The following is a 25,112-nucleotide window of genomic DNA, read 5'->3' as shown; positions in this document are numbered from 1 at the left end:
CCTCGGTGCTAAAAAGTCCAAGTAAGTCCCTGGCCGCTGGCCCTCCCCCCTACCCGGAAAGACCGACAGAGGAAATGGAATCGTGATGATCATGCATCTGACTTCCCATCAGTTCCATCAGACGGTACCCGAACCAGATCACCAAAATGAAGGGCGGTTCCGTTCCAGGGGGGAAGGCTGCATCACAGACCTCCAGTGTCAAGCGGAAGTGGAGGCTCGTGGAGGCGGCGGCCGGCCAACATGGTCGGATTGGTTAAGTTTCGGTGCATGCTGTTTGGCTGGTCCCTTTCCATAACACCCTGGCTGATGGTTGTCCGCCCCCCCGCCCCTGTTCAACACAGTACCTGCCAATGTACCACTCCCAAAACCCCCCAAAACTTAACTATGCTCCTTTTGGTACGGTAGGACCTGGGTACGTATCCAGCAGCATGCATGGAAGACCGCTCCCGGTCCGGCTGCCCGTCTGGGTCACTCTCCGTATGGGGGCGACGGCAGCGTACCACTCCTTACTACAACTCGTTATATATAATCCCCCTTCCCTCTCCCGTAACGCCTTCTTGTGTGTCTGTCTTTTTCCTCATCAGCCTCTCCTCCACTTGTCCCAGTGGAACGGATTAGATCCAGCTGTATCACTCAGCCCAAGAGACAAGACAACAACAACAACAACAGCAGCACCACGTCCAAGATGGGCATTCTCGACAAGAAGCCCGTGGCTCAGGCCGTCGACCTCCACCAGGTTCAGGAGGAGATTCCTCAGTTCGAAAAGGTTGACTGGAAGAAGGACCCCGGTCTTCGCAAGCTCTACTTATACGCCTTCATTCTCTGCATTGCTTCCGCCACCACTGGTTACGATGGGTAAGGACATTCAACCATACCATGTTGAGATGCACAGCTCGCTGACACTCATCTCTTTTTCCTGCAGCATGTTCTTCAACTCCGTGCAGGCCTTTGACACATGGAATGACTACTTTGGCAAGCCCGAAGGCCAAAAGCTTGGTCTTCTCGGTGCTCTCTACCAGATTGGTTCCATTGGCTCCATCCCCTTCGTGTAAGTATCGACGAGAATCGTACGCATCGTGGCCTTCATCAAACTAACTCGATATGCTATACAGTCCCCTCCTTACCGATAACTTCGGCCGCAAGCTCCCCATCATCATTGGCTGCGTCATCATGATCGTCGGTGCCGTTCTCCAGGCCGTCTCCAAGAACCTTGACATGTTCATGGGTGGCCGTGTTATGCTCGGCTTTGGCAACTCCCTCGCCCAGATCGCCTCCCCCATGCTTCTCACCGAGCTCGCTCACCCTCAGCATCGCGCTCGTCTCACCACCATCTACAACTGCTTGTGGAACGTCGGTGCCCTCATCATCTCCTGGTTGGCTTTCGGAACCGACAATATCAAGAGCGAGTGGTCGTGGCGTATTCCCGCCCTGCTCCAGGCCTTCCCCTCCGCTATCCAGCTCGTCGGTATCTGGTGGGTTCCCGAGTCTCCCCGTTTCCTGATCGCCAAGGATAAGCACGACGAGGCCCTCCATATCCTCGCCAAGTATCACGCCAACGGCGACGCCAGCAACCCCACCGTCCAGTTCGAGTTCCGCGAGATCAAGGAGACCATCCGTCTCGAGATGGAGTCCACCAAGAACAGCAGCTACTTCGACTTCTTCAAAACCCCCGGCAACCGTTACCGCCTCGCCATTCTGCTTTCGCTCGGTTTCTTCTCCCAGTGGTCCGGCAACGCCATTATCTCCAACTACTCCGCCAAGCTATACAAGACCGCCGGTGTCGTCGACTCCACCGCCCAGCTCGGTCTCGCCGCTGGCCAGACCTGTCTCGCCCTCATCGTCTCCATCACCATGGCCATGCTCGTCGACAAGATCGGCCGTCGCCCTGCTTTCCTCGCTTCCACTGGCGGCATGCTTGGCACCTTCGTCTTCTGGACCCTCACTTCCGCCCTGTACGGAGAGCGCGGCACCAAGGGCGCCGACAAGGCCATGATTTTCTTCATCTGGGTCTTCGGCATCTTCTACTCGCTCGCCTGGTCCGGTCTGTTGGTTGGCTACGCCATCGAGGTCCTCCCCTACAGACTCCGTGGCAAGGGTCTCATGATCATGAACATGTCCGTTCAGTGTGCCCTCACCCTGAACACCTACGCCAACCCCATCGCTTTCAAGGCCTTTGGACCTCGTGAAGACCACCCCGAGGACAAGGACCACTCCTGGAGGCTCTACCTCATTTACACCGTAAGTTTCTCATCTCTTGTTTTGCTGCTATGCAGGAAATACAATATGCTAACAATTTTGACAACAGTGCTGGATCGCTCTCGAGCTCGCCTTCGTCTTCTTCATGTACGTCGAGACCAAGGGCCCCACTCTCGAGGAGCTTGCCAAGGTCATCGACGGCGACGACGCCGACGTTGCCCACATCGACATTCGCCAGGTCGAGAAGGAGGTCGAGATCCACGAGAGCAAGTCTGCTTAAGCGGATCGGTCTTCTGTCTCGCTTTCAGCGACTATTATCTGGCATATCAGTTGGCTAGCTGAAATGTTTTGTTGGCTTGATGTTTGGAATGGAAAGTTTACGAATATGTTAATATTAAAATGTTATACGAAATGTTAATGGCGGGGATGACAATGGTTGTCAAGATGAGAAATGGGCTGGGATGGATGGTTGGATGGTTGGATGGAAATACTTTTGGTAAAGCGTTATTATACCCTCTTTGTTGTTGTTGTTGTTGTTGTTGGAATAGTTTACAGACGATAATGGCACTTTTGTCGCTACAACTTCTTGGTGTCTTTTTGCGCATGCTTTTTGTCTGCTCTGATGATTTACGGGAGGAACAGATGACTGGCGATGGTTTCATTCTTCCATGTCAAACCGTCGAGTGGAACGAATGAAGAGAGGATCACGACAACGAGCCATCATGACTGAGATCGCCACCGAAGACGTCAACGAAAGATTGCCACAAAAGAGCTTAGACCGGTCACGACGACGAGAACGGAGGAGATGATGACTCTTAGACGAACTACGTCAATTCATCAGAGAGAAGGCGCCACAATGACTCCCATTTTGCCATTACAAATATCATCACCATCCGTTCCTTCCCATCAGACGGCATTTCCCTTTGAAACACCAATTCAGCCCCCGCGAACGGAAGAAATTGAAGACAGTACTGCACCAAAAGTCCTGACCGGATCTGGCACGGAATCACCACTCTGAATTCCCGATCCCGCTGGGGAAAGGCGTTAGGCGGCCACACGGGCACCACACCAGCAGTCGCCAACTCAACTTTGCCGCGCCGTGCAGAGGGAGACAAGCGAGCAAATGGGTTGCGGGCCAGGTCACTCCAACCCCAATCTTCCTCCGCAAGTATGTACTGTACTGTATGGGGACGAATGGGGATGGGAAGGGTATAGGGGATGTACTCCGTGTGAAAAACACTACTAAAAGCAGCTAATGCAAGAGAATGTTCTCTCTATTTAGCCGGACCTACAAAGTTGCATTGGCCTACTTGGCTTCCGGGTAAGTTCATTAGTAGTGTAACACAGTAGTGTGCATACCCGTCTCTACAAACGTCTGAGACCTGTGGACCCTAGAGGTTACACAAACTCCATGATGATGATGAACACATCACACGAAGAACGATGAAGCACAAGATTCCTTGGTCACGGTAACCCGGATCCTGGATATCGATCTCGGACACAAGGACGTGGACGGATGGGTTGCTGGATAAATGGGAATAAGTCTCATGGGAGCGTGGATGTGGAGATTGAGGGGAGATGATGTCGTGGACTGGTGGGGAACAAAATGACCAGGAAGATGGGGGAAGTACGAGGTAGGTAGAGGTAGTGTACGATAAAACTGGTGGAGCATTGTGTCGTCTGCGAGGTTTCGTGTGGGAAAAAGGGATAGACCTTGGGCTTGATGCAAGAAAACCCCATGGGGAATTGGGCCGTTGGCTGGAGGCAACATTAGCAAGACACTCGCCAGTTCCGACTCTCTGGGCGCCTTTGGTTGGAAGAGGAATGCATGAGATGTTTGGCGAGGTGGTAGCAGCAAGGTCTGGTATCATCGTAGGGCAGCAGTACGTTAGGTCGAGCCTTTCTTCCTGGAGACAGCTGCTACACTACCGTACTGCACTGCCGGATGGGCAGAATGGGGAAATCGTTGACGATACTGCAGCAGAAGACGAGGCAGCACTCAGCAACGACAAACGACAGATGGATGGACAGAAGATCTACATGCCCATCGCCAACGGAGACAGAGATAGCAGCAAGACAATACCTGCTCCTACACTACAGACCCACTACACCCACAGGATTTTCTGCCCAGACACCCAGATCAACCGAGACACGACCATTCGCCGACGGAGAAAGGCGCCAAAAAGGAACCAACCCACTTGCCACCTCACCTCACCTCACCTCACTGATCGTTAACTCACTGCTCACCTATCGGTTATTCCAGATCTTCAGTCCAGATCTCCGGTCCAGATCGATAGTCTGCTCACAGTTCACCACAAGGTTAGCTTCCCCCGCAGCGGCGAGTATGAGCTTTCGCCCCTTTGCACCATCACAAGACGTCAAGACGATCTGGAATACCTCGCTTGTTGAAGCAAGTTCGTCCAGATCACGATAGAGCGTCATCCATCGACAAGTCAAAGTCTGGCTCACAAGCCATGCCATAGGGGCAAATAAGAATATCAGTTGACCTGATGTTCATGATGAATTCGGAGAACTACTTCCCCAGACGTAGGTAGCCTAGGTAGGTACTCCGGACACTGTACGATATGAAGATCAAGAGGTGTACACAATAGGTGAATGTGCTGGTAAATGGCGTCTGAGTCGTGACCAGTCATGGCTGAAGAACAGTGAGAGCAACCGGCCATCATCACCGTCGGCGGATATAATCACATTCTAACGACCAAACGTGCATGTACGGGTAGAGGTCCCTAAATCCCAATCTGAGATTCTGAGTTGCATAGGGGTCCTACAGTGGACCAGCCGCGAAATGCAGATTTGGAGAAGGAAGGAAAGAGGAAGTGGCAACTAGCTCTCATGCTTGCCAGTTGAGGCAATCATATTGAACCTAACGAGAGAAGGCCGGAAGGGAGACTGCTACACAGTTACCATACAGTACATGAGACACACAAAAACCCGGCTCTCTGGACACTGATACGAGCCACATATGAATGGGCAAGAGGCTAGAGCAGCTAGAGCAGACTAGACCCGGGGATGAATTGCCCGGTTAAATAGGAACAGCACCAGTACATACGAGGGTCTGGACTGGAGCCGCTGGACACCAAGCCAGGGAGGGAAGTATAGGTACGTACCTCTGCCTAGTCCTTGTTGAAAGGTACCTTGAAGGGTACTACTGTATGGACCCAACCGTCCCAGCCGTCTGTGGGAGGGACTGGTCTCATGCACGTTTAAGGAGATCGTGGAGACTAGGTTTGTTAGAGACTCCATCTGATCAAGGTACGGTGAGGGCGGTTGGAGTTTTGGAGCTGGAGTTCTTGGAGACGTCTCGGATGACGAGGGCGCGAAAACTCCGGCGGTGTCAATGTCGAAGATCGAGTTCCCTGGGGGAAAATTATATTTTCAGGAGGCTGGAATAGCTGTTGCTCTCGAAGAGGCATATTTGGTAGGGTAGGCTCGGCATTGTCCCAAAGAGTTGAAGCCAAAGTGGAGGAGGTGGTCGATGTTCAAGAGGCAATAGAGGAACATAACCGATTCTCAACAGTTCACCCCATCAATAAAACTCTCCCTACAAAATACAATTGAAAAGCATAAAAATGCTGCTTCTAGAAATCCTCACCTTACCATTCGTACCTCCATACTACCACACCATCACCCGCGCGTCTAACAACATGCATGTATACTGCAACCACAACCTTCATCTCAAACCGTGAACGTGGTAGCATCACCATTATATCTACTGCAATAATCAAATGGACACTCGAAAATAGTGGTGAGGTTCCCCTGAGTCGTGCATAAGTTACCGTTGTATGAAACGGGACTGTAGCATTGACCCCGATCAAGAGATGAGCTGATCCACGAAGCGGCCCGCCGCCCGCGGATTCGGAACCGCGGAGATATTGCGTGCATGTGCTATATGAAACTGTTATACAATTGCTCCTGATCAATTAAAATCCCGCTCATTTATTACTTTGTACGTATCAGCTCCGACAAGTCCTCGCAGGTACGAAACATCGCATTTTACGACAGAGTTGATTGTTTCAAGGCTTAGTCGTTCTTGAGAAGCACGACGACAGGAAGCCTACACATAAGACAATTGCAGTACCGATAAATATATTCTGGTCCCCAACCGTAAAGTTATTGATATCCGTTTTAATGGAGAGGTAATAAGGAGAATGTTAATAAAGCCTTATCAACCTCTACCCATAATAGATCTCTAGAGGTAACCTCTATGCTTAACCCGATTAAAATTCTTCACAAAAGGCACTCTAGCCTCTTATAAAGACTCAAACGTTCAAAGCAGATTTGGAAGGTGCTTCAACTATCGAGGAGTGCCCCGGCGTATGTATGCTATGTAAGGTAGATATACCTATCGTTTTCTTCTCCTGCTCAGGATTACTCCGCGGTTCGCTAAAGAACTATGAATGCTCCATTCGTCCCGAAACATACTACTACCGGCAGCCAGTTACTTGTATTCCTTGCCGGAGTCGTTTGTTAGCCTAATATTCGGAGTCCTGCTTTTCGGATCCGCGAGTCTCAGGATCCGGCCAGGGAACAAGCGGCCAACGTCCCTTCTTCAAGTTCTGTTGCACGCAGCACTTTGGTGAACTGGTGTACCTGGAAAATTACGATGGCGTAGCTGCTAGGCTGGCTCGAGAAGCCCGTACCGCCGATCTGATAACTAACGGTAAGACACGTTTCAATTTGTTCGTTTATGGTTCATAAGACGGACGATACGGTACGAAAGCAGTACCTCAACACTGGCGATTCAGCCGTGGCGGTTACAGTGTTGTCTTTAGGAGACCATATCATGGAGAAAGGGACTTCACGGAGTATGATAAGAACAATGACAACCAGACTCAATATATTGTAAGACGTCCCGAAGATGCCTCGAGCACAAAGGACTTCAACATCGCCTCCTGGCCCTCCCGTCACGCCCTATCCATGCTTCAGGCTAATATGGCCGCTGTCTTCCACTTATAAGGAATGGAAACCGCCATAGACATAACCCTTTCTCTGTGTTCCTCACATTTTTGACAGACAGCGACTCGCCGTAAGCTACACGGAGAACGCCACGAAAATCTTCAAATAGGCCCGCCAGGATGACAAGAACTTGGGCGTGGAGATTCTCGGTTTGCCGATGAAGTTCGTTTTGGCATCACTGAGCTTGAAAGGGAGTTAGCGAGTCCGCCATCAATTGGATATCCAGAGGCGTGGCGTCTTCATTCTTTGGTTCTTTCCCGCCGCTCCCAGTCAAACTTTTACAGGCATTAAGAACTTCAGGCTCCAAGACAGAACCACCACAAAGCGACCACGATGCCACGTGAACTCTACAACAGTACAACCACGACTCTCCTGCTGAGATGACGTCGAATTTTGAGGTGAACGAGGAAATTTGGAGAAACTCACCCTCTCATCATTTTCATCCCCATTCTTCATCGCATCCGACACCGGCAGTCTGACGTCGAGGCACCAGACAACATGCCGACTACAACAATCCTAACGTACGAGCTCAAGTTCGAGGAAATAAACAGACGCGTAATGGCATGGATCAAAGACTTCATTAGGCAGCAGGAAGTCCGATTTTTTGAGCAAACTGCTTTGTTCTGCTACCAAACTACCCTCCGCTATCTGTTCTTCAAAGAGCTACGCCTCACTCCGACACCTGGCCGCCGTCCACGTCAGATGATTATCACCGCAAAACAGATCTCTTCCAGAGTCTCGGTAAACATTTTTAGATAGCAATGATAGTCACAACCACATTACAGGACTTCCGCGGCCCTCGTTTGAACGCCTACTACGACTCATGTAGGATTACCCAAAACGCCAGATCCCGAAGACGACAACCCATATCCCGGGGTTTTTTGTTGGTTGTCATAATGTCATTCACTGAGCAAAAAAGGATGGATTGTGGAAGGGGAAGCAAGTGCAATTCTATCCGCACCCACCTCCGCCGACAACAGTCACAATTAATCCACACATACCTAGTTCCAGTGGCTGATCGACTTGACCATGAAAGTATCTTATCTTCCCAAGTTGTTTCCCATCCATTAGCGCTTCTCCATTTTCTTGATTTTGAAAGGGTGCCGCTGAGTTTAGTTGATATTGATGTACATTGCAAAACTTGGACATTGCAAATGCAAATGACAAATTCATCCAAAAGACTTGAACATCAAGATTTTCTCAACACCGAGATAATATATGAGTATTTAATACTCTCTTTAGTAACGTTTATTATTCTCCCCAAGACTCAGTTGTTCCCAATAGTAATTTGGAAAAGTAAGCTGTTGTAAATTGTCTTGCCTGGTGGCTACCTGGTTGGCGGTAGGTTCGGGCAGAATAGAATGACTCTAAAAGATACTAGACTAGAGTATTGTATGCGAATAGCTTTAGTATTTTGAATCTGCCAAGCTCTGCGGACTTAGAGTTGCTAAAAGTAGGTACTTGCACGCTCGACTCAGTGAGTTGGTTCCATAAGGTATTGATAAAAGAAGAACAGATTAAGGCGAAGGAAGGAACGATGAAAGAGATCGGCCACCGGTATTAACCTAGTCTGTCGGGCGTGGGGGTTTCTAGCCCTCGCAGTACAATATGTTGTGATGCAGAAAGGAAATCTCCAACGATGGTACGTGTGACGATGACTAGTAAGTAATAACAAGATGTTGTTGGTTTGTTGCAAATAAAAGAGAGTAGAGAATGGCGACGGGACTGATAGTTCTTATTCGACCTCCATACTTTGGAGTCTTTTAACGTACAAGATGGGTTATTGCTACGACGGTTAATAGAAACGTGAATAAAAAGGAGATACTTTGAATATAGATCTAACTAGGTGTAGTTCCCTTCGCCGGTGCATCGCCGAACCCGGACCGACCTAAGCGGCATAGCGATGCCTCGGTCCGGGCGAGCAGCCGGGGCCCGGGAAAAATAGAACGCCAAGACGACCCCACCCGCCGAAGACCGGCAAACCGACACGCAAACTCACGTTGGACACTCTGCCACATATTGGCCAACAGAAATCGAGTAAACATCAATTCTGCTGCATTAGAAAGATAAATGGCTGCAGGTTCATTCATTGCTGCAGTATATTACATATTCCTCTTAAATTAGTCTTTGACTGAGGTCATAAATGTCCAATCCACACAACGCTTTTTATCCGCAAACTAATAAAGACAAAGTAGTTCTAGTACCCACTGTCAACCTCTATTCTAGCCAAGTCTTTTTCTTAAATAATTTCAGAGGAAAAAGTGCGAGAGTGGCTACTTCGTCATCTAATACTTTCATTTTGGGTGTGCGCGGAGGGTAGCTCTTAATTTTGTCAACAATCCTCGCAACATGCTCGTGCAAAGCATCAAGCATGCCACCCCTCCGCCATAAAGACTTATCCTTCTGCTAAAAAAAGACTCCACCACTTGCTCCATCATGAACACCACTCTCGTGCGCATCCCCGTTCTTCCACCACCCCGCAGCGTGATCAGCTAGTTTGTGAGCCAACACACAGCATCTCGGCAACCACCGCAACGTAATCTCGCAGTTCCACTCCTCGGTGAGGTAGTGTGACTGCTAAATTATTGTACGCAATAGCGGCATGGAGAGAGCGTCGGACTTGGCCATGTCCTTATCACTCAGGGGCCGGGGAGATCGGTGGAGGCGGTTGAGGCTGTCTTTGCTATCTGTAAATATGGTGACTGAAACACCGGAAGAGGGCTTTTTGGCGCTTAACGATAGTGGCCACAGTCTCGAGCGCCTGCGAGAGGGCAGCCATCTTTGAGTGGCGGGAGGAGTAGACGCGGCATGAACGCCAGGAGCGAATGTTGATGTCTTCTTTCGCATTCAAGTTATCTTCTTAGGCGCCAGGAAGCGAAGCGAACGCAATGTCATCGCTGTTATGGCCATGGTCGAACTCAACAACGCCCCCTGCCCTGCCCCTGTCCCTGCCCATGGTACGGGTTCCGGAAGACTACGCCGTAGCCACCACGGGCAAAGCGGGCTTGAGGGCGGGGTCCGGAGGTTTGGTGTGCGATAGTGATACCGCCGCTTTGGTGGGAGCCATCGACAAAAAGATTAAACTGGGGTTTTCCATCAACCACCAAGGGGGCACTTTGCGCCTGCCGGGCAACTTTGCGTGCGGCGGCTTTCTTGTTCCTGTTCTTTGAGGTCGGGGAGACAATGATCTCGCCATTAAAGGCGCGGGTCTCGTTCTGCCACAGGGGGATGCGGATGTCACCACTCGGTGACGTGGAACAGCCATCTCGGACAGGGAGCTCTTCATCGGGGGCCGGCGGCGAAGCGGGCAAGGGAGGGATATGTTCTTCAGGCTCACTTGGCGCTGAATCTTGAGGTTGAAGGGAGGAAAAAGGGCCAACAGGAGGGGGGATGTGTGCCTCTTCGACATTTTCGTCGATCTTGAGCCGCTTGTCTTCATGATTGTCGTCGAGGTTGGCTGAAAAGCCCGGGCTTGGGGATCTCTTCGGAGGAGGGGTCGTCATCTTGGAAGCTTGGTGACACTCTCGTTAGTATTCTGATCTGCGCAAGGGAGGGTAAATTTGGTGTGAGACGTGGTCGTAGATCTTCTACGAAGCCCGATCAGAGTTGCGATCGTGTGTAGAGATCTTGGGCCTACCTGATGGATTAGACGTGGCGCGAGAAGAGAGAGGGGAAAAGGGAAAGGGAAGAAGGAAAGGGAGGAGCAATTGCCAGCGGGGAGCAGGTGCGAGAAAGAAAGAAGGCGGGGCAGAAGAATATCTCGCGCCGCGTCATTGACGATGTGAGAAGCAAACGAGGAAGGAGCGTGGTTGCCTTGTGTTGGGGTGACGACAGGCCGGAGTAAATCAGTTCGTCGGAAGGTACGGTCGCAACCTCTCACCACCAGATTACCAGCCCTCACGATGCTCATAGGAATCACGAACTACACTACAAGATACGCCCAACGATAGATAAAGAGCTGGGAGCTGCTGTGGATGACAACGGATTGAAACAGTAAAAATGTCCAAAAAAAAATAATTGCCGACAAACTCAACCGCCACCTCTCGGGGTCAAATCTGAGGCCTGCCGTCCCGCTGTATTTCCTTCCCCTACCTTTGGTTAGGAGCAAACGTCAAGGGCTGTGCTACCACTACACCACGGAGCCATTGAGTTTACCAGCCAGCTGGGTTTGTGTTGAATGCCGAGTAAGGAAGGGGCGCTTATATACCTCTAGCCACGAGTGTGGCCCGTATGCCTTCCTGCCTTCTCTTCCTCCTTGAATGAGGTGCCTCCCGTCTAGGTGGCCAAGCAACCGGCAGGCAGGGCAGTCCCTTCTTGCCATTTCAGATGGGAACTCCAGTCGCAACTCACGCTCGTCAACACCCATCGAAACCACTTTATAGATCCACCGGGTTGTTTCCATGCTCTCTACACTATGACTACTACGCTGACTGCATCCAAATTCCCTAGCAACCGCTGATCTAGCCAATGTTCGACCTCAACCCGTGCGAGTATCCATACTGATGATATATACGCGATATCCAAACTTCTCATGATTCCAAACTCATGCAACATATCCTCTGCGTCATACTCATGCTCGTTCCAATCTTATGCTCATCCCAATGCGTTGATCCAAACCTCCTCATTCTTTTCCAAGCCTACCACCGCAAACTCCCAACAAGCCCCAAACCCGACCCAGTCTTCCCTTTTCCTTCGCTTGTTTTTCCAACCTACCAACCCTTACCAGCTCACCAAACCCCCCTCCCCCTCCCTTCAAAAACAAAGTTCAACACCACCGCCACAAACAGCGACGCGCAGAGGATACTCGGTCCCCACTTATCGTAATACTTGGCCGCCTTTCTCGTCCTGATCGCGCGGCTGCGGTAGAGGTAAATGACCACGGCGTAGCACAGCGACATGATGGCCAGCAAGGTGAAAGCGCCGGCAGCGAAGAAGGAGCCTCTTCCACCGCCCTTGTCACTGGAGCTGAAGTTGAGGAGGGTGACGGCTATGGTGCCGATGTAGATTGAGTATTCGAGCTGTTTTTTGTGGAGTGTTAGTTGGCAGTCCATGAGGGGGGGATGGGGTAAGGTAGGGAAAGGATACGGAGGGGAAAGGATAAGGAGGGGAAAGGATAAGGAGGGGAAAAAGAAGGGAGAGGAAGGGAGAGGAAGGGGGATGGAAAAGGGAAGGGAGAGCAGGAAGAGAAAGAGGGAAGAGAAGGAGGGAAAGGAAAAAGAGAAAAGAAAGAGGGAAGAAAACATACCCATCCCAAAAACGTCCTCTCAGCAGCGAAATACACCTTGGGCTCCACCCTCACCGGCACATAAATCTTCTTGCCCTTGGGCGCCTTGAACCTCTTCTGATGAATCTCGCCCGCGCCCAACAAACTCTCCAGCCTTGCGTTCCTAGGTACTTCCGTCGCTCTAGGCACAGGAGCCATCGCCTTAAGAACTGACCATGTCCCCCTCGCCAAAGCGTTCGCGCGTGTTTGCCAAAGGGTGGAGTAATACGTCCATCCACCAACTCGCCTAGCAACCTCGAGCCTTTCATCATCGGACTCATCGTCGGAATCGTACAGGTAGGTGTCTTCGTTGGAAGCCCGCTCAACGGTCTGGTCTTCCACATCGTTAGCGGTCAGACCGCCACGAGCCCGGCGATTCCTAGCAGAGCCTTGAGCGCTGGTCTCGCCGTTCTGGCTGTCTTGGCTGCCGGTGGCGGTCACGTTATCGTCGTCGGAATCGTAGTCGTCATCTTCGTCGACGTCGGAAGTGCTGGTCGTGGTGGAGTGTTCGAGACGCTTGATGCCAAAGTTGTGTGTGGGCGGCTTGCGGATGTCGACGTCCATCTGGGGCATCCAGAAGGGCAGGAGGTGGATGCGGTCGGGAAAGAGGGTGGCGGTGCCGTGGATGAACTTGGAGAACTTGGGGACGGCTTCCACCAAGTGGCTGGAGATGAGCTGGCGCACCCACTCGGGCGGTTCCTGGCCGAGCTGCGTCTGCAGCTTGACTTCGAGGACGGCGTAAGGGAAACGGACGATGTCACTGGGAGGAAGCTGGGAGAAGGGATAGTCGATGCCGATGTCCATGCGCCGCCAGTTGTCGCCGGAGCGCTGGACACCGTCAAGGTTGTCTTCGCGGATCATGGTCAGCTCGGTATCGAGCGAGATGCGCACACGGGCGTCGGCCGGGAGCTGGAAGGCCGTGCGGTGGTAGAAGGAGCGGCAGACTGGCTTGTAGCCCTTCTTAAGGACGGTGTACTGGATCTCGGAGGCGAGACGCTCGTCTTCCGCAATGGCCTTTTCTGACTTCTTGCCTTCCTTACGAGCCTTCTCGAAGATGGCAGCGGGGAGAAGCTCGCCGCGCATGTAGGCGTTGACGTTCTTTTCTTTCAGCGCAAAACGGGCCTTGACGGACTTTTCACCGGTCCAGTCTTCTCTGTGGGTCTTCCGTTCGACGAAGATGGTCTCGTTTTGCATTCCACCGTACCAGCGCAGACGAATGGCCTCGGCACCCTCGGTCTTCTTCAATCGGCCCTCGTATAGGTCCCATGTCTCGGGGTTGTCGTAGTAGATGGATGTGATGGCAGTGTCGGCCTCTTCGAATTCCTTGCTAGGGTTGAAGACAAGAACAGGCAAATGCTTGAGGATGATCAACTTGAGTTCGGTGACGTTGTCGGGGTGCACCCAGTACTTGGTGGTATGTCGGATAAAGCTGCCTTGGCTTCCACCAGCAGAGCTGTCGCCCTTGACGGGGTTTCCTCTTGTCCTGACCAAGTCGTACAGCTTTGACAACTTGACGACCGATGCATCGTAGTTCTCCTTGTAGAATGGCTTCGCCTTGAGACGTGTGTCGAATACGGGCTTCAACCGCCACCCCGTCATTTTGTCGTGCTTCTTGATGATCTTGTAGAAACCGGTGTAGTTGACCTGGACGAACTTGGCAAGATCGTGGACATCGGCAATAATATCGCTAAGATCCTCCTCCAGCAGCATGAACTCCTCCTCCGTCGGCCCATCGTCGCCCAAACCTCGCTCGTTCAAGCGGGTGACGACGTCTCTGACTTCGCGCTCGCTGACAGCTATCCTCCTCGAGATCTCCATGGCCTTGACCTGCTGCTTGGTATGGACCTTGTCGAGCTCGGACTCGAGCTTGCTGACGAAGCGACTTTCATCCTCCTCTGTCCACTCGCCCCTCGACTTCTTTCCGGTGTTGTCCTTGCCGTTGCCATTGGAGGCAGCCGAGGGGGTGCCGCTGGGGCGCTTCAGGTCGGCCTTGAGGCCATCATAGTCGATGTAGTACCATTGATATTCGCGGATGATGCTGGAACGCAGCTGCTCGCCGAACTTCATGACGATAAGCCCTGGGCGTACTCGACGGGGTTTGGTGGGGGAGTTGGAGAATCGATACTTGGTCGAGCGCCACGTCTGTTTCCCTGTCTTGAGATCCTGGACGATTAGCATGGGAGCGGGGTATGGGCCAAATGAATCTTCGGAGACCGTGATGGGTAGCTTCGTACCTGTTTCTAGATGGCGGGACAGTGGGAGTAGATATCGTTCGCGCAAAGAAGAAAGATCGTGTGACTCGGCCTGGTAGTCAATGGTCGAAGTAGCGACGGGAACGTCGATGGGAACTGGGAGGGAGGGAGGGAGCGTGCGGTAATCGGTTGGTCGATACCCAATTGTCGTCTCGGTAGTATCGATGGACCCTCTAGAATGTGACGACAGGGAGAAGCGACAATAGTGCGAACATGTGGTTGTCGAGTGGTTCGTGGTTGTGGTTTGTTGTTGGGATGGAGTTACTTGCTAGACTTGCCAGGCGAAAAGATGGAACTGAGCATAACAGAAGTTGGCCGCGACACTAGCACTGACGCTGCAAGCTGTCGGCGCTGAGCTGTTAGTAAATGCTACGTGTACAGGGCGACTTGGTTAGCGGCGGGCGGTCTGAGGTCACAATGAAGGCACGTTCCACAGACGGCTGTTGCCATTGGCCAATCAAGCCCTACCCTGGGGATCAAACATTGGACCGCAGTGTCGTTCAAAGTGGGGTGATACCGTCACTGTAGTGGGCTGTGCGCTAACAGGGAAGGGCCTGTTACTGGTGAGAAGCTGTTAACGACGGACAAGCACGCTGGTAGTACGGTATCTTTGTCATGTGAAGATGGAACGAACTCCTCCAGAGTCCAGACAAGAAATTGCAAGCAGTGCATATGGATGAACATGGTAATGAATTCTTGAGAAGGCTTTGATCAGTTCATAATTGGGAAAATCTGTATAGAAGTCGCCAGGTGCAGTTGAATGTCGTAGATCAGATCATCTTCCAGCTACATAGGCCACAGCGGCCTAGCACTAACAATTGCACTGTAATCAGCCGGCCAGTGTTTATCACACATAACCCTATCCATAGTTCACTTCATCACCACCAACCCTGAGTCCTTCAACCTGCAAGCCCCACTGAAAAAAATAAACTGCCCAATCGAGACACTTGACGGCCTCACTCTCACTCAATCAACAAGTCAACATCACTCCTCAAACACCAGCCACGATGTCCGACAACGACTCGATATCAGTCCGCATCTCGGAGGATTGCCCTCCCGGGATCCAGCGCATGCTTACAGCAGCTTGGGCCCATGATGTCAAGACAGTCAACCAGCTGATTGACACGCCCGAAGTCGCCAGAGGCCAGGACCCCAAGACCGGCGAGTCTCCCCTGCACGCTGCCATCCGCTCATGCGGTCCTCCTTCTGAAGATGACACTCCCGAGGACCTTGAAGCAGCCAAGGCTACCGTCTCTGAGCTGCTCATGTGGGGTGCCATCTGGAATGACGTTGACAACAACAACGAGACTCCCGGCTGTGTTGCTGCTCGTCTGAACAGGCCTGAGCTGTATGAGCTCTGCGTCAACGCTGGTGTGAGGGCCGAGATGTTATTTGGTCTGATGGATGGGTATGAGGCTTTGGATAGCGATGATGAGGATGAGGAGATGGCCGAGGGTGACGAGGTCCAGGCTGAAGACGGCGAGGAAGCTCCTGAGCTCGTCGCTGCGGAAGAGGCCGAGGTTGCGCAAAAGGAAGAGGCGAATGCTGAGGAAGAGAAGCCTGCTATCTTCCAACCACCTGCGGTCAATCTCGAAGAGCAAGTCACCAGCGACAAGTACCTCCGGTCCACTGTTGCCTACACCGACGGCAAGCTGGTCGACGACGCCGGAAACGGTGTCATGATGGCCTGGGAAACCGATATCATGCGTCGCAGCGTTGACGCCCTTCTCCCTAATAAGGAGCCCGGCAAGAGGATCCTCAACATCGGCTTCGGCATGGGTATCATTGACGGCATGTTCGCCGAGACCAAGCCTGCCGTCCATCACATCATCGAGGCCCATCCCGAAGTTCTCGAGTACATCTCCACCCCGGAATCCAAGTTCGATTCCACCTGGGAAGAGAGCGGACCTGTTCCTGGTGCCTACAGAGTCTGGGAGGGCAAGTGGCAGCAGATTGGCCTCCAGCTGCTGGAGGAGGGCCATGTCTACGATGCCATCTACTTTGACACCTTCGGCGAGGACTACGGTCAGCTGCGCATGTTTTTCACCGAGTACATCCCTGGTCTGCTTGACTCCAACGGCGTCTTTGGCTTCTTCAATGGTCTCGGAGCTGATCGTCAGATTTGCTACGATGTTTACACCAAGGTCGCTGAGATGCACCTTGCTGATGCCGGCCTGGACGTGGAGTGGAAGGAGATTTCTGTCGACATGAAAGAACTGGCTGAGGCCGACAAGGACGGATGGGAGGGTGTCAAGAGGAGGTACTGGACTCTTGATAGTAAGTCTCCATCGTTCAACGTCCCGTGTTCTTGACTGCTTGCTAACATTCCACAGCATACCGCTTGCCCGTGTGCACATTCCTCGGATAAGCTTATTCTCTTCATTTTCTCTCTTCCAAATGTCAAAGCCGCGATACCCATTCTCCACCGTTGAACCCATTCAGTCCCGCATTTCGTGCCATTATTCCCGTTTTTTGTCCGTTGCTCAGGTTGGTCTTTCTCTGATCATCCACACACACATGCAAACGCAAATTATTCCCCTTGTCTGGATCCAATATCATGTTGTAGTGTCTTCATGGGACAACACACCACGTCGCCGGCTCCACTCCGACCAACCACAAGTCCCGGACTTTGTTCCGCTTCGGTTTAGCAGCGACCGACACCGCAACGACGACCCGTGATGAGCTTTTCACTTCCCAAGTCGGGCATCTACGCTAGGAGTAGTAATGTTCCCTTCATCCACATACAATGTTTTCCTCTTATAACTTGTCCAATCTTGTGTTATCTTGCCAAGATAGCGTACGCAGCTACATATGTACCCACACCAGACAGATGCCGGAGGATCGATAATTGGCCAGAAATGTAACCGACCATGTCAGCATCAGATGCTTCAACTCGCAACCAGCAAACGCTGTACCGATATCTTGATGTCGCCAGGGTATAAAAGCTAGATAAAAGCTTGTTTGGTCGCCCTGCCGGTACCACCCTAGGCTCGGTCCGCGCCTTCCCATGCATCAATAGATCAGCCTCCATTTGCTGTCGATTTTTTCTTCCATATCACAAGCACCTCCACCACCTCCACCTCCTGAAGCAAGCTAGAAAAAACCATCACTGCTTTAAAAGGCTCGCCGAATGGGTTGAGACGAATCACCGCAAAGGTGCGCGGGGAACAAACTCCGGCACCGGTTTGGAGCGACGATCATCTCGCTGGATTGGCCAGTTGTTTGACTGTGGACCAAGTGGTTCAAGTCTAGACAGGCCGTGATGTTTCGTTCGTGCAACAACCATCGTCAGGGTTCGAACTCCACAGCGCTACTACCTTACCCTGCCTACTAAACATCCAGTTCACAAGTCGATGCGGCTACATTAGCTTCTACCCGAGACTAATGATACGGAAAGGTGTGTGCTACACAGAACAAGTCCCGAGCGGGTGTACGCCGGGCCTGTGAAAACCAAAAATTCATGATATCTTGTTGACAGGCAGGGAATATAAAGCATGACAGCTCGGCCTCTATTCTCCGGGTCGAGTTTCTCCAGCAAAGGGACGACTACAGAGTCGACAAGCTACCCAACATGATTCTCTTTCCGACGAAGGCCTCCCTTGGGGGCTTCTTCGACCCTTCTCATCTCACGAATGCTTCTCCCAAGACCATTGTCATTGCTGTCTTTGTCCTCCTCGTTTTCTACTACATAACCTCCTCCATCATCGCCTGGTACCGCCTTCGTCACTTCGACGGCCCATGGCTCGGCAAATTCTCCTACCTCTGGATCTTCAAGATCATTCACTCGGGCCAAATGGGCGAAGCAGCCCACGCCGCCCAAGACAAGTACGGCGGCGTCGAGCCCGGCTACCCCTCCACCGTGCGCATCGGTCCTTCAGACCTCATCACCACCGAGCTCGAGCTGATCCGGCGCATGTCCGGTGCGCGCTCACGTTACGTCCGGTCGAATTGGTACAAACTCAACCGTCTCGATCCCTACGACGACAATATGTTCAGCACCACCTCAACTGTCGAGCACGACAAGCTCAAGAGCAAGATGGCTCCCGGCTACTCAGGCAGAGATAACACCGGCGTGGAGAAGGATATTGACCTCGTCATCAGCAAGCTTGTTGATAAGATCAGAGCCAAGTACGCGGCACCCAAGGGATCCACGTCACCGATTGGGAGGGAAAGGCTGGAGTTCGGCCAGATGGCTCAGTATTTCACCTTGGATGTCATCTGCAAGACGGCGTTCCAGGTCGAGTTCGATCATATCACCAAGGAGGAGGACGTGTTTGGGTATATCTACATGGTCAACAATCTGGTCTATGGAAACGCCATGGGTGCGACGATTCCGATGATCGGAAAGATTCTGAGCAACCCGTTGTTCTTGAAGATCTTTGGTCCGACGACAAAGGATCCGAAAGGGATGGGGTTGATTATGAAGTCAGTTTCTTTCTTTCTTTCCTTGTCTATGCTGGCTTGATCGGGAAGAGAGATGACTGACAAGGCATACAATAGGGTCGCTCGCGAGATTGTCGGTAAACGCTTCGCTGCTGATGCCAAAGATCAGCAGGACATGCTCGTACGTTCTTCCCCCTTCCTCCATTTTCCCTTCCTTCCTGTCCTCTCACTAACCATCCCCTGCCAACCACAACAGGGCTCCTTCATCCGCCGCGGCCTCACCCAGCGGCAATGCGAGACCGAATCCATCTTCCAAATCCTCGCTGGCTCCGACACCACGGCCACCGGTATTCGGTCGGGTCTTCTCTACCTCTGCTCCAACCCACGGGCCTACACCCGCCTGCAGCGCGAAATCGACGAACGCATCGCCTCAGGTCTCATTTCCAATCCTTGCATCACCAACTCCGAGTCCCTTGCCTTCCCCTACCTACAAGCAGTCATCTACGAATCTCTCCGCATGCGCCCACCTTTTGACGGCTTGCCCTTCAAGATCGTGCCGCCTGAGGGCGACCATACCCGCGACGGAAGGTTTATTCCGGGGGGAACCAAGATTACGGCGACGTTTGGTGCGATGCAGAGGAATAAAGAGGTTTTTGGGGTTGATAGCGATGTTTGGAGACCCGAAAGGTGGTTAGAGGAGGAGGGTTGCGATGCGGAAAGAAGGAGGGAGATGAAGAGTGTGATGGAGATGGTGTTTGGGTATGGGAGGTGGCAGTGCGCGGGGAAGATGGTGGCGATGTTGGAGTTGAATAAGGTTTTTTGCCAGGTAAGTCTTGTTTTACTTTCTTCGATCGCCGGGGAGGAAGGACAAACGTTGGTGGATGGATGACGGACTAGACGTGGAAGTTGGGGTCTGCGATGGGCGTGTGACAACAAAATGCTAACACGGCATGTAAACAGTTGATTCGGAACTTCGACTTCCAGCTCGCTGACCCTACGCAACCGTGGAAGAGCCGCAACTATCATATCTTTTTCCACGACGACTTTTATTTCACTGTCACAGACAGGCACAGCAAGTTGGAGGAAGACAAGTCTGGCTAGAATACTGTCAAGATGTGCCAAAAATCCGCAAAACGATTGGAGTACTGTCCCAGGCACTGTCCCCTCTTCTACCATCTCTCATTACCCGTGTATCAGTTCATGTTGAAGTTCATGATGCCGCCCTCTCTCAACTGTTCAGACCCCAAAGACGGGCTGCCTCCGATGGCAAATCACCCTGACCTTCTCAACCGCCGAGAAACTTGCATACGGTCATTTGTCATTGTTGTTCACGAGCACCTGAGTTGGATCCACATCAGCATCGATGTCATTTGTCCCTCACTGTTTCGGCTTCAAGTGACCCATGGGCCATAGCTCCGGAAGCTCTTCCCAGCTTCGAGTTCCGTTGGTACTAACAGTCCTTCCCCAATTTGCGTGCACAGCTGTTAGTACCCACGGACCTCGTATCACACGTCAAAGTTCTCGTATCCAACCCCTCAAGCAATGACGTCCATCCCGCGTACATGCTCTCCAGACGCCACCGTCAACATGACATCTTCAGTCCAAGCTTTTCCCATCCACTCTTGCGTCTCTACCTAGCGGTATATGAAGGTCGTCCTCTCTCTTCATCATTCTCCCCGATTGCGTGCTCCCTACTTCTCCCTCTTCCTTTAACCATCATCGCTCCTTCCATGCATCATCAGCATCATCACGAACGTCAACAACACCACCATCACCACGACGAACACAACATGCCTCAACACGGAAAGAAGCAGGTGCACCGGGAGAACATGGGCCAGCACCCCCATCATAACAGACATGAGGGCGAGCAGGAGCCCGGATACACCGATCTCGCTTTGGAGGAGGGTCATGACTTGATTTACCTCGCTGAGGAGCAGGCTCATGTATGTTGATGATTCCATTCCGTTCTTCAAGTGTTGCATTCACTCTTTTCGTTATCTCTCACTTGTTACTTGGGTTATTTATCGCCTCTGGGCATTTCGTCCAGGCGTTTTTTATTGATCGTCTTCTCCATCACCTTACTCTCATCCCTTCTCCCCTTCATCCACCCATCTACATCCGACACACACACTAACACCCTCAACCGCAGATGCACGACGACGAGAAAATGAACATGCCCCAGTCTTCATCTTCGAAAAAGTCTTCCCAGCCTCAGTCCTCCTCCCAATCCCAATCCGCCCAACAGCAAAAGATGTCCCAAATGGGCAAACAAGGCGGCATGACCCAAGGCAAGACCGCCAAGATGATGCCCGAGTCGTCTTCGTCTTCCTCGGGAAACATGCCCCAGGGTTCGTCTTCTGGCGACATGGGAAAGCAGCAGCACATGGAATCGGGCAACAAGCAATCCGGCGGCATGGGCCACAAGATGGGGGAAGGCATGAAGAACATGAAGGAGGGGATGGGAAAGAAGATGGGCGATATGAAGGAGGGGATGAAGGAGGGGATGGGCATGGGGCATGGAAGCGAGATGAAGAAGTGAATACCCGGCACCAGTATCGCGAGTTTGTCGGGAGAGGACGAAGAGGAGGTAGTGAAGGGGTTGGAGATGGAGATGGAGACGAGAGAGGAGAGGGAAGAGAGGGAAGAGAGGATGACAAGGCAGAGGGGGCAGGAGAAGATGGAGGCAGGAGGCAAGATGATGAGACGGATTGGGAGGGGGCTGGTTTGTGGGCTTTGGTATTAGGTGGTGGGTGATGGTCTGATGTAGTGATAATAGTGTATGTATATACGCCCATGTCTGAATGAAATCCTTCCCTATATATCCCTGTCTAAATCTGTCCTGAGTAGAGCGTGAATGGTTTCTAGCTGTGTTCGGGTGTTAACCGTGATTTGACGGACATGGATAGAAGAACTCTTTCAACAATTAGGTCGTCGGTTATGAGCAAGTTCATGTTTTGAAAAGGCATTCAATTTATCCTGCGCTTAATGTCTTAAGAACTTATTTGTGGCAAAACACACCATGTGTCCCCCTTTCAGCGTTCACCGGTAACATCACCATACCGGAATGCCGGCCGGATGCCGGAAAGGTGGGGCGCCAAAACGGCCTCACCCGGGAGATGCACGGGCCACACGGGCCGAGGACCGGCAAGCGAAGCGAAAATCCACGTTGGACACTTGGCGATATCTGAATCGCAACAACTTTTGTAAAAGTCTGGCGCATGTGCACCGTCTAGGAAATTGGTTCCGGGCTTCTTCATGACGGCGATATTCGATGTACTTTAAAGGATGGGGTGTAGACCTCTGTATTCGTGCAGTCACAACTATACCCGACCGCCTAAGCAATCGAGTTGCCGGGTTCCGTCACTTGTATCCTTTTCTGGGAAGTGGGAATATGGCAGGTTGTCGTGGTGATGCATTCGGGTGCGTTTGATGCTCGGCTGTTATGGACAACTCCGTGGGGTGGCGGTCGATGCTGGATTGGCAGGTCCACCGCTTAGAACCATCATTCAATTCCCCACGATGTCTTTCGTCTGCGCATCGCAAATCTTCAGTTCTCGCTTAGTCGAGCATAGTGACAAGTGATGACTGGGCGGACTGTCGCCGCATGTGATGAAGAATTGTAGGTTGAGGGTCGGGGGATATAAACACCGGTTTCAGATGTTCCGTCACCAAGTAATTGGTGGTAAATGGCCCCGTGGTGTGACAAGGGCAGTGTTGGGCTTGGAACAGTAGTTCAAATTCAACTAATAAACTACTTTGGTCTCGAAGGCCTTGTTGAATCCTTTCAAGCCTTTCATTCAGGCTGGACTTCCTGGCCTTCTTATGCCAAAGCCTTCCTTCCTTCTAATAGGTACGTACATCTTCCTATCGGCCTAATCTGGCCGCAAAGCCACAATGCATCTATCTAGTGTGCACTATTGTGCTTACATGTGGGTCTTCCTAAATAGCTTCCTTCAGTGTTCTTCCTTCATGGCCTGGCTAGCGCGGCCTAGCGTGGAGGCAGTGCAGGCGGCAGTTGTGTCGTTGGCTGGAATACGCCGAAGGCGCTAAGGGTACTGAGGGGATTCCGGGTAAGTCGTGCCGTTGGAGGAACAGACTTCCCGAAGGTGAGTGTAGCCTAGTTGCTTGAGACATCCAGCCGTGTGGCAAGGCTTGGGGTTCAGCCGTGCGGCTCTTGGGGAGATTAGTGGTATTGTCGAATGTCCGTGTGACAGTAACTCACTACCGGTAGGAGCTAGGAAGGACTTTAACAGGGCTGTAAACGCTAATCCCACCAAGTGACCGAAGTGATGACTGTGTGGTGTATTAAAGGGGCAATGATATAGATTGCAAGTTTGTGACGCTAGTTGCAATGTCAAGGAAACATGGAGGGGCAAGAGAAAAAGGTATGAGCGGGCCAACACACGACGGCTGAGGGGGAGCGGGTACCACTGTGACAAGGGCAGTGTTCTGGGCTTGGAACAGTAGTTCAATTCCGCTGATAAACTACTTTGGTCCCGAAGGCCTTGTTGAATCCTCTCAAGCCTTTTGTCACACGGACATATGCCACACTCCTGGTGTCATACGAGAAAGACCTACATGTATGCAGATCGCTAGATGCCTTGGAGCCTCAGGTGACAAGGACCCGTACGTACTAGATAGGTACCGTTTCCCTTTGGCATAAGAAGGCCTTGAAGCCCAGCCTTCCTCTAGAGGTTGAAAGGACCAACAAGGCCTTTGAGACCAAAGTAGTTTATCAGCGGAATTGAACTATTTGTTCCAAGCTCAGAAACCTGCCTTTTTCACACTTGGGCAGTTTTAACTAGAGATCGATCCATACTGAATGTTATTCATTATTTCATATAATGATAATTTTGCATAGTTATCGCTATTCCAATGTTCCGTGCACAAATCCGTGCCCCAGGCACTCAAAGCCTGCGGCGGCCTTCTGCTGCTGCATCTAGCGTCCTTCAGTGCCCAAAAAAGGGGCCTTGGCAGCCAACCTTGAAAAAATGCGACTCTTATTTCACACAATTACCGATAGTGAGATAATGAGGATAGACCACTAGTTCTCATCACAAGGTTCGAATACACAAAGCGCAGGCAGAGTTGGGCATATGAGCATACGACAACTCGCCAAACCAGTATAACTGGACCGTTGTGCAAAAAGGATGCAAATGACCTACCAAGAAAAGAAAAAAACATACAACACCAGGGATTCGCTGGTCGTCACCGAGCCAACTACTAGTCTGGCCCTCACTGGCTTATCTATGGGAGAGCGGACGGGATCCCGAGTTTTCCAGTGGGTATGGTCGTATGTGGTTACTTTTAAATTTGAACTGGCCTTATAAGCTTATGTATAAACGGGTCTTTTAATTATGTGTCAAGGGAGTCTCTCGCTGTTGTCTTGTTGAATTACAATGGACCTCCTTTATGTACTTACCTTAACCTACCTTCATCTGCCTGCATCAGCCTACCTCTGCCCTTCCATTCTAGCACGTCATAAATATGCGGTTGGCTTGCAGCACACCCATAGACTACCTACAGTAAGAACTCTTGCAGTTGCAAATAATTCCGGCAGCCCAAAATCGTTGCAAAAGGGGGGAGGTTGCAAAAAGAAGGTGCTGGTGCACAGACCACACCTAGCCCTTCCAGCCACTGGATGACTGGCCATAGACTAAAAGAGTGGGCCACCTTGGGGGCAGCTGTCCCCTCGGTACAAGGGTATAAGTGTCCTCTCCCACCAAAATCAGACCCCTGTTTTTGCAAATTCGGGCCATCAGCGTTGCAAATAGCAGTTAGCAGTCTTCACCACTAAAGGGAATGCGGGCAGCCCAAATCTTTAGCAAAAGGGGGGATTTTAGCAAAAGGGGGTGTTAGCAACTGCAGAAGGTTCTTACTGTAGTCCGAAGCCATGGCCAACCTCCCCTCCGAATACCAAGTACAAGTTCTATGGTGTTAGCCTTCCTCTGTTCCTTGCGTCTGATTCTCTTCGTTGAGGCGTCATCTCCAGGGGTTGGTGGTGGAATGAGACGGTTCCGAGGACGCGGCGGGCCGCGGCG

The 25,112-nt window shown here is 51.7% G+C and overlaps 6 protein-coding genes across 6 annotated transcripts; 4 read left to right on the top strand and 2 right to left on the bottom strand.

The window, feature by feature from the left end:
• Positions 1-560: 560 nt before the first annotated feature.
• Positions 561-2,758, top strand: SMAC4_08038 (uncharacterized protein). The gene is made up of 4 exons (XM_003347423.2): positions 561-855; positions 923-1,048; positions 1,113-2,238; positions 2,306-2,758. The coding sequence occupies exons 1-4, from the start codon at positions 686-688 to the stop codon at positions 2,474-2,476; spliced, it is 1,593 nt and encodes a 530-aa protein (XP_003347471.1). The 5' UTR covers positions 561-685; the 3' UTR covers positions 2,477-2,758.
• Positions 2,759-10,091: 7,333 nt separating this feature from the next.
• Positions 10,092-10,676, bottom strand: SMAC4_08037 (uncharacterized protein; the record flags this gene model as incomplete). Its single annotated transcript, XM_003347422.2, has 1 exon — positions 10,092-10,676. The coding sequence occupies one exon, from the start codon at positions 10,674-10,676 to the stop codon at positions 10,092-10,094; it is 585 nt and encodes a 194-aa protein (XP_003347470.2).
• Positions 10,677-11,168: 492 nt separating this feature from the next.
• Positions 11,169-15,357, bottom strand: SMAC4_08036 (uncharacterized protein). The gene is made up of 3 exons (XM_066090730.1): positions 14,671-15,357; positions 12,419-14,590; positions 11,169-12,191 (listed from the first exon to the last, which is right to left on the bottom strand). The coding sequence occupies exons 2-3, from the start codon at positions 14,501-14,503 to the stop codon at positions 11,901-11,903; spliced, it is 2,376 nt and encodes a 791-aa protein (XP_065945464.1). The 5' UTR covers positions 14,504-14,590; positions 14,671-15,357; the 3' UTR covers positions 11,169-11,900.
• A 268-nt stretch (positions 15,358-15,625) lies between these two features.
• SMAC4_08035 (uncharacterized protein) lies at positions 15,626-17,542 on the top strand. The gene is made up of 2 exons (XM_003347420.2): positions 15,626-16,965; positions 17,022-17,542. Exons 1-2 carry the CDS (start codon positions 15,696-15,698, stop codon positions 17,054-17,056), a joined length of 1,305 nt encoding a protein of 434 aa, XP_003347468.1. The 5' UTR covers positions 15,626-15,695; the 3' UTR covers positions 17,057-17,542.
• A 717-nt stretch (positions 17,543-18,259) lies between these two features.
• SMAC4_08034 (uncharacterized protein) lies at positions 18,260-20,366 on the top strand (the record flags this gene model as incomplete). Its single annotated transcript, XM_066090729.1, has 4 exons — positions 18,260-19,113; positions 19,189-19,252; positions 19,328-19,897; positions 20,032-20,366. 4 exons carry the CDS (start codon positions 18,260-18,262, stop codon positions 20,170-20,172), a joined length of 1,629 nt encoding a protein of 542 aa, XP_065945463.1. The 3' UTR covers positions 20,173-20,366.
• Positions 20,367-20,552: 186 nt separating this feature from the next.
• SMAC4_08033 (uncharacterized protein) lies at positions 20,553-21,624 on the top strand. The gene is made up of 2 exons (XM_003347418.2): positions 20,553-21,014; positions 21,221-21,624. The coding sequence occupies exons 1-2, from the start codon at positions 20,634-20,636 to the stop codon at positions 21,608-21,610; spliced, it is 771 nt and encodes a 256-aa protein (XP_003347466.2). The 5' UTR covers positions 20,553-20,633; the 3' UTR covers positions 21,611-21,624.
• The last annotated feature ends 3,488 nt before the right edge of the window (positions 21,625-25,112 follow it).

This window comes from Sordaria macrospora, chromosome 1, assembly GCF_033870435.1.
Source record: "Sordaria macrospora chromosome 1, complete sequence".
In the NCBI taxonomy this organism is placed as follows: Eukaryota; Fungi; Ascomycota; class Sordariomycetes; order Sordariales; family Sordariaceae; genus Sordaria; species Sordaria macrospora.
Note: the sequence above shows the minus strand (reverse complement) of the source record. Positions and strands in the feature narration are given on the sequence as shown.

Bases quoted from the DNA above. Each gene is read 5' to 3' on its own strand.
- SMAC4_08038 (XM_003347423.2), top strand. From the start codon at position 686: ATGGGCATTCTCGACAAGAAGCCCGTGGCTCAGGCCGTCGACCTCCAC. The intron at 1,049-1,112 runs GTAAGTATCGAC...TATGCTATACAG, and splicing joins ATTGGCTCCATCCCCTTCGT to TCCCCTCCTTACCGATAACT. The intron at 2,239-2,305 runs GTAAGTTTCTCA...TTTTGACAACAG, and splicing joins GGCTCTACCTCATTTACACC to TGCTGGATCGCTCTCGAGCT.
- SMAC4_08036 (XM_066090730.1), bottom strand. From the start codon at position 14,503: ATGAAGTTCGGCGAGCAGCTGCGTTCCAGCATCATCCGCGAATATCAA. The intron at 12,192-12,418 runs GTATGTTTTCTT...CACAAAAAACAG, and splicing joins AGAGGACGTTTTTGGGATGG to CTCGAATACTCAATCTACAT.
- SMAC4_08035 (XM_003347420.2), top strand. From the start codon at position 15,696: ATGTCCGACAACGACTCGATATCAGTCCGCATCTCGGAGGATTGCCCT. The intron at 16,966-17,021 runs GTAAGTCTCCAT...AACATTCCACAG, and splicing joins GAGGTACTGGACTCTTGATA to CATACCGCTTGCCCGTGTGC.
- SMAC4_08033 (XM_003347418.2), top strand. From the start codon at position 20,634: ATGCTCTCCAGACGCCACCGTCAACATGACATCTTCAGTCCAAGCTTT. The intron at 21,015-21,220 runs GTATGTTGATGA...CCTCAACCGCAG, and splicing joins TCGCTGAGGAGCAGGCTCAT to ATGCACGACGACGAGAAAAT.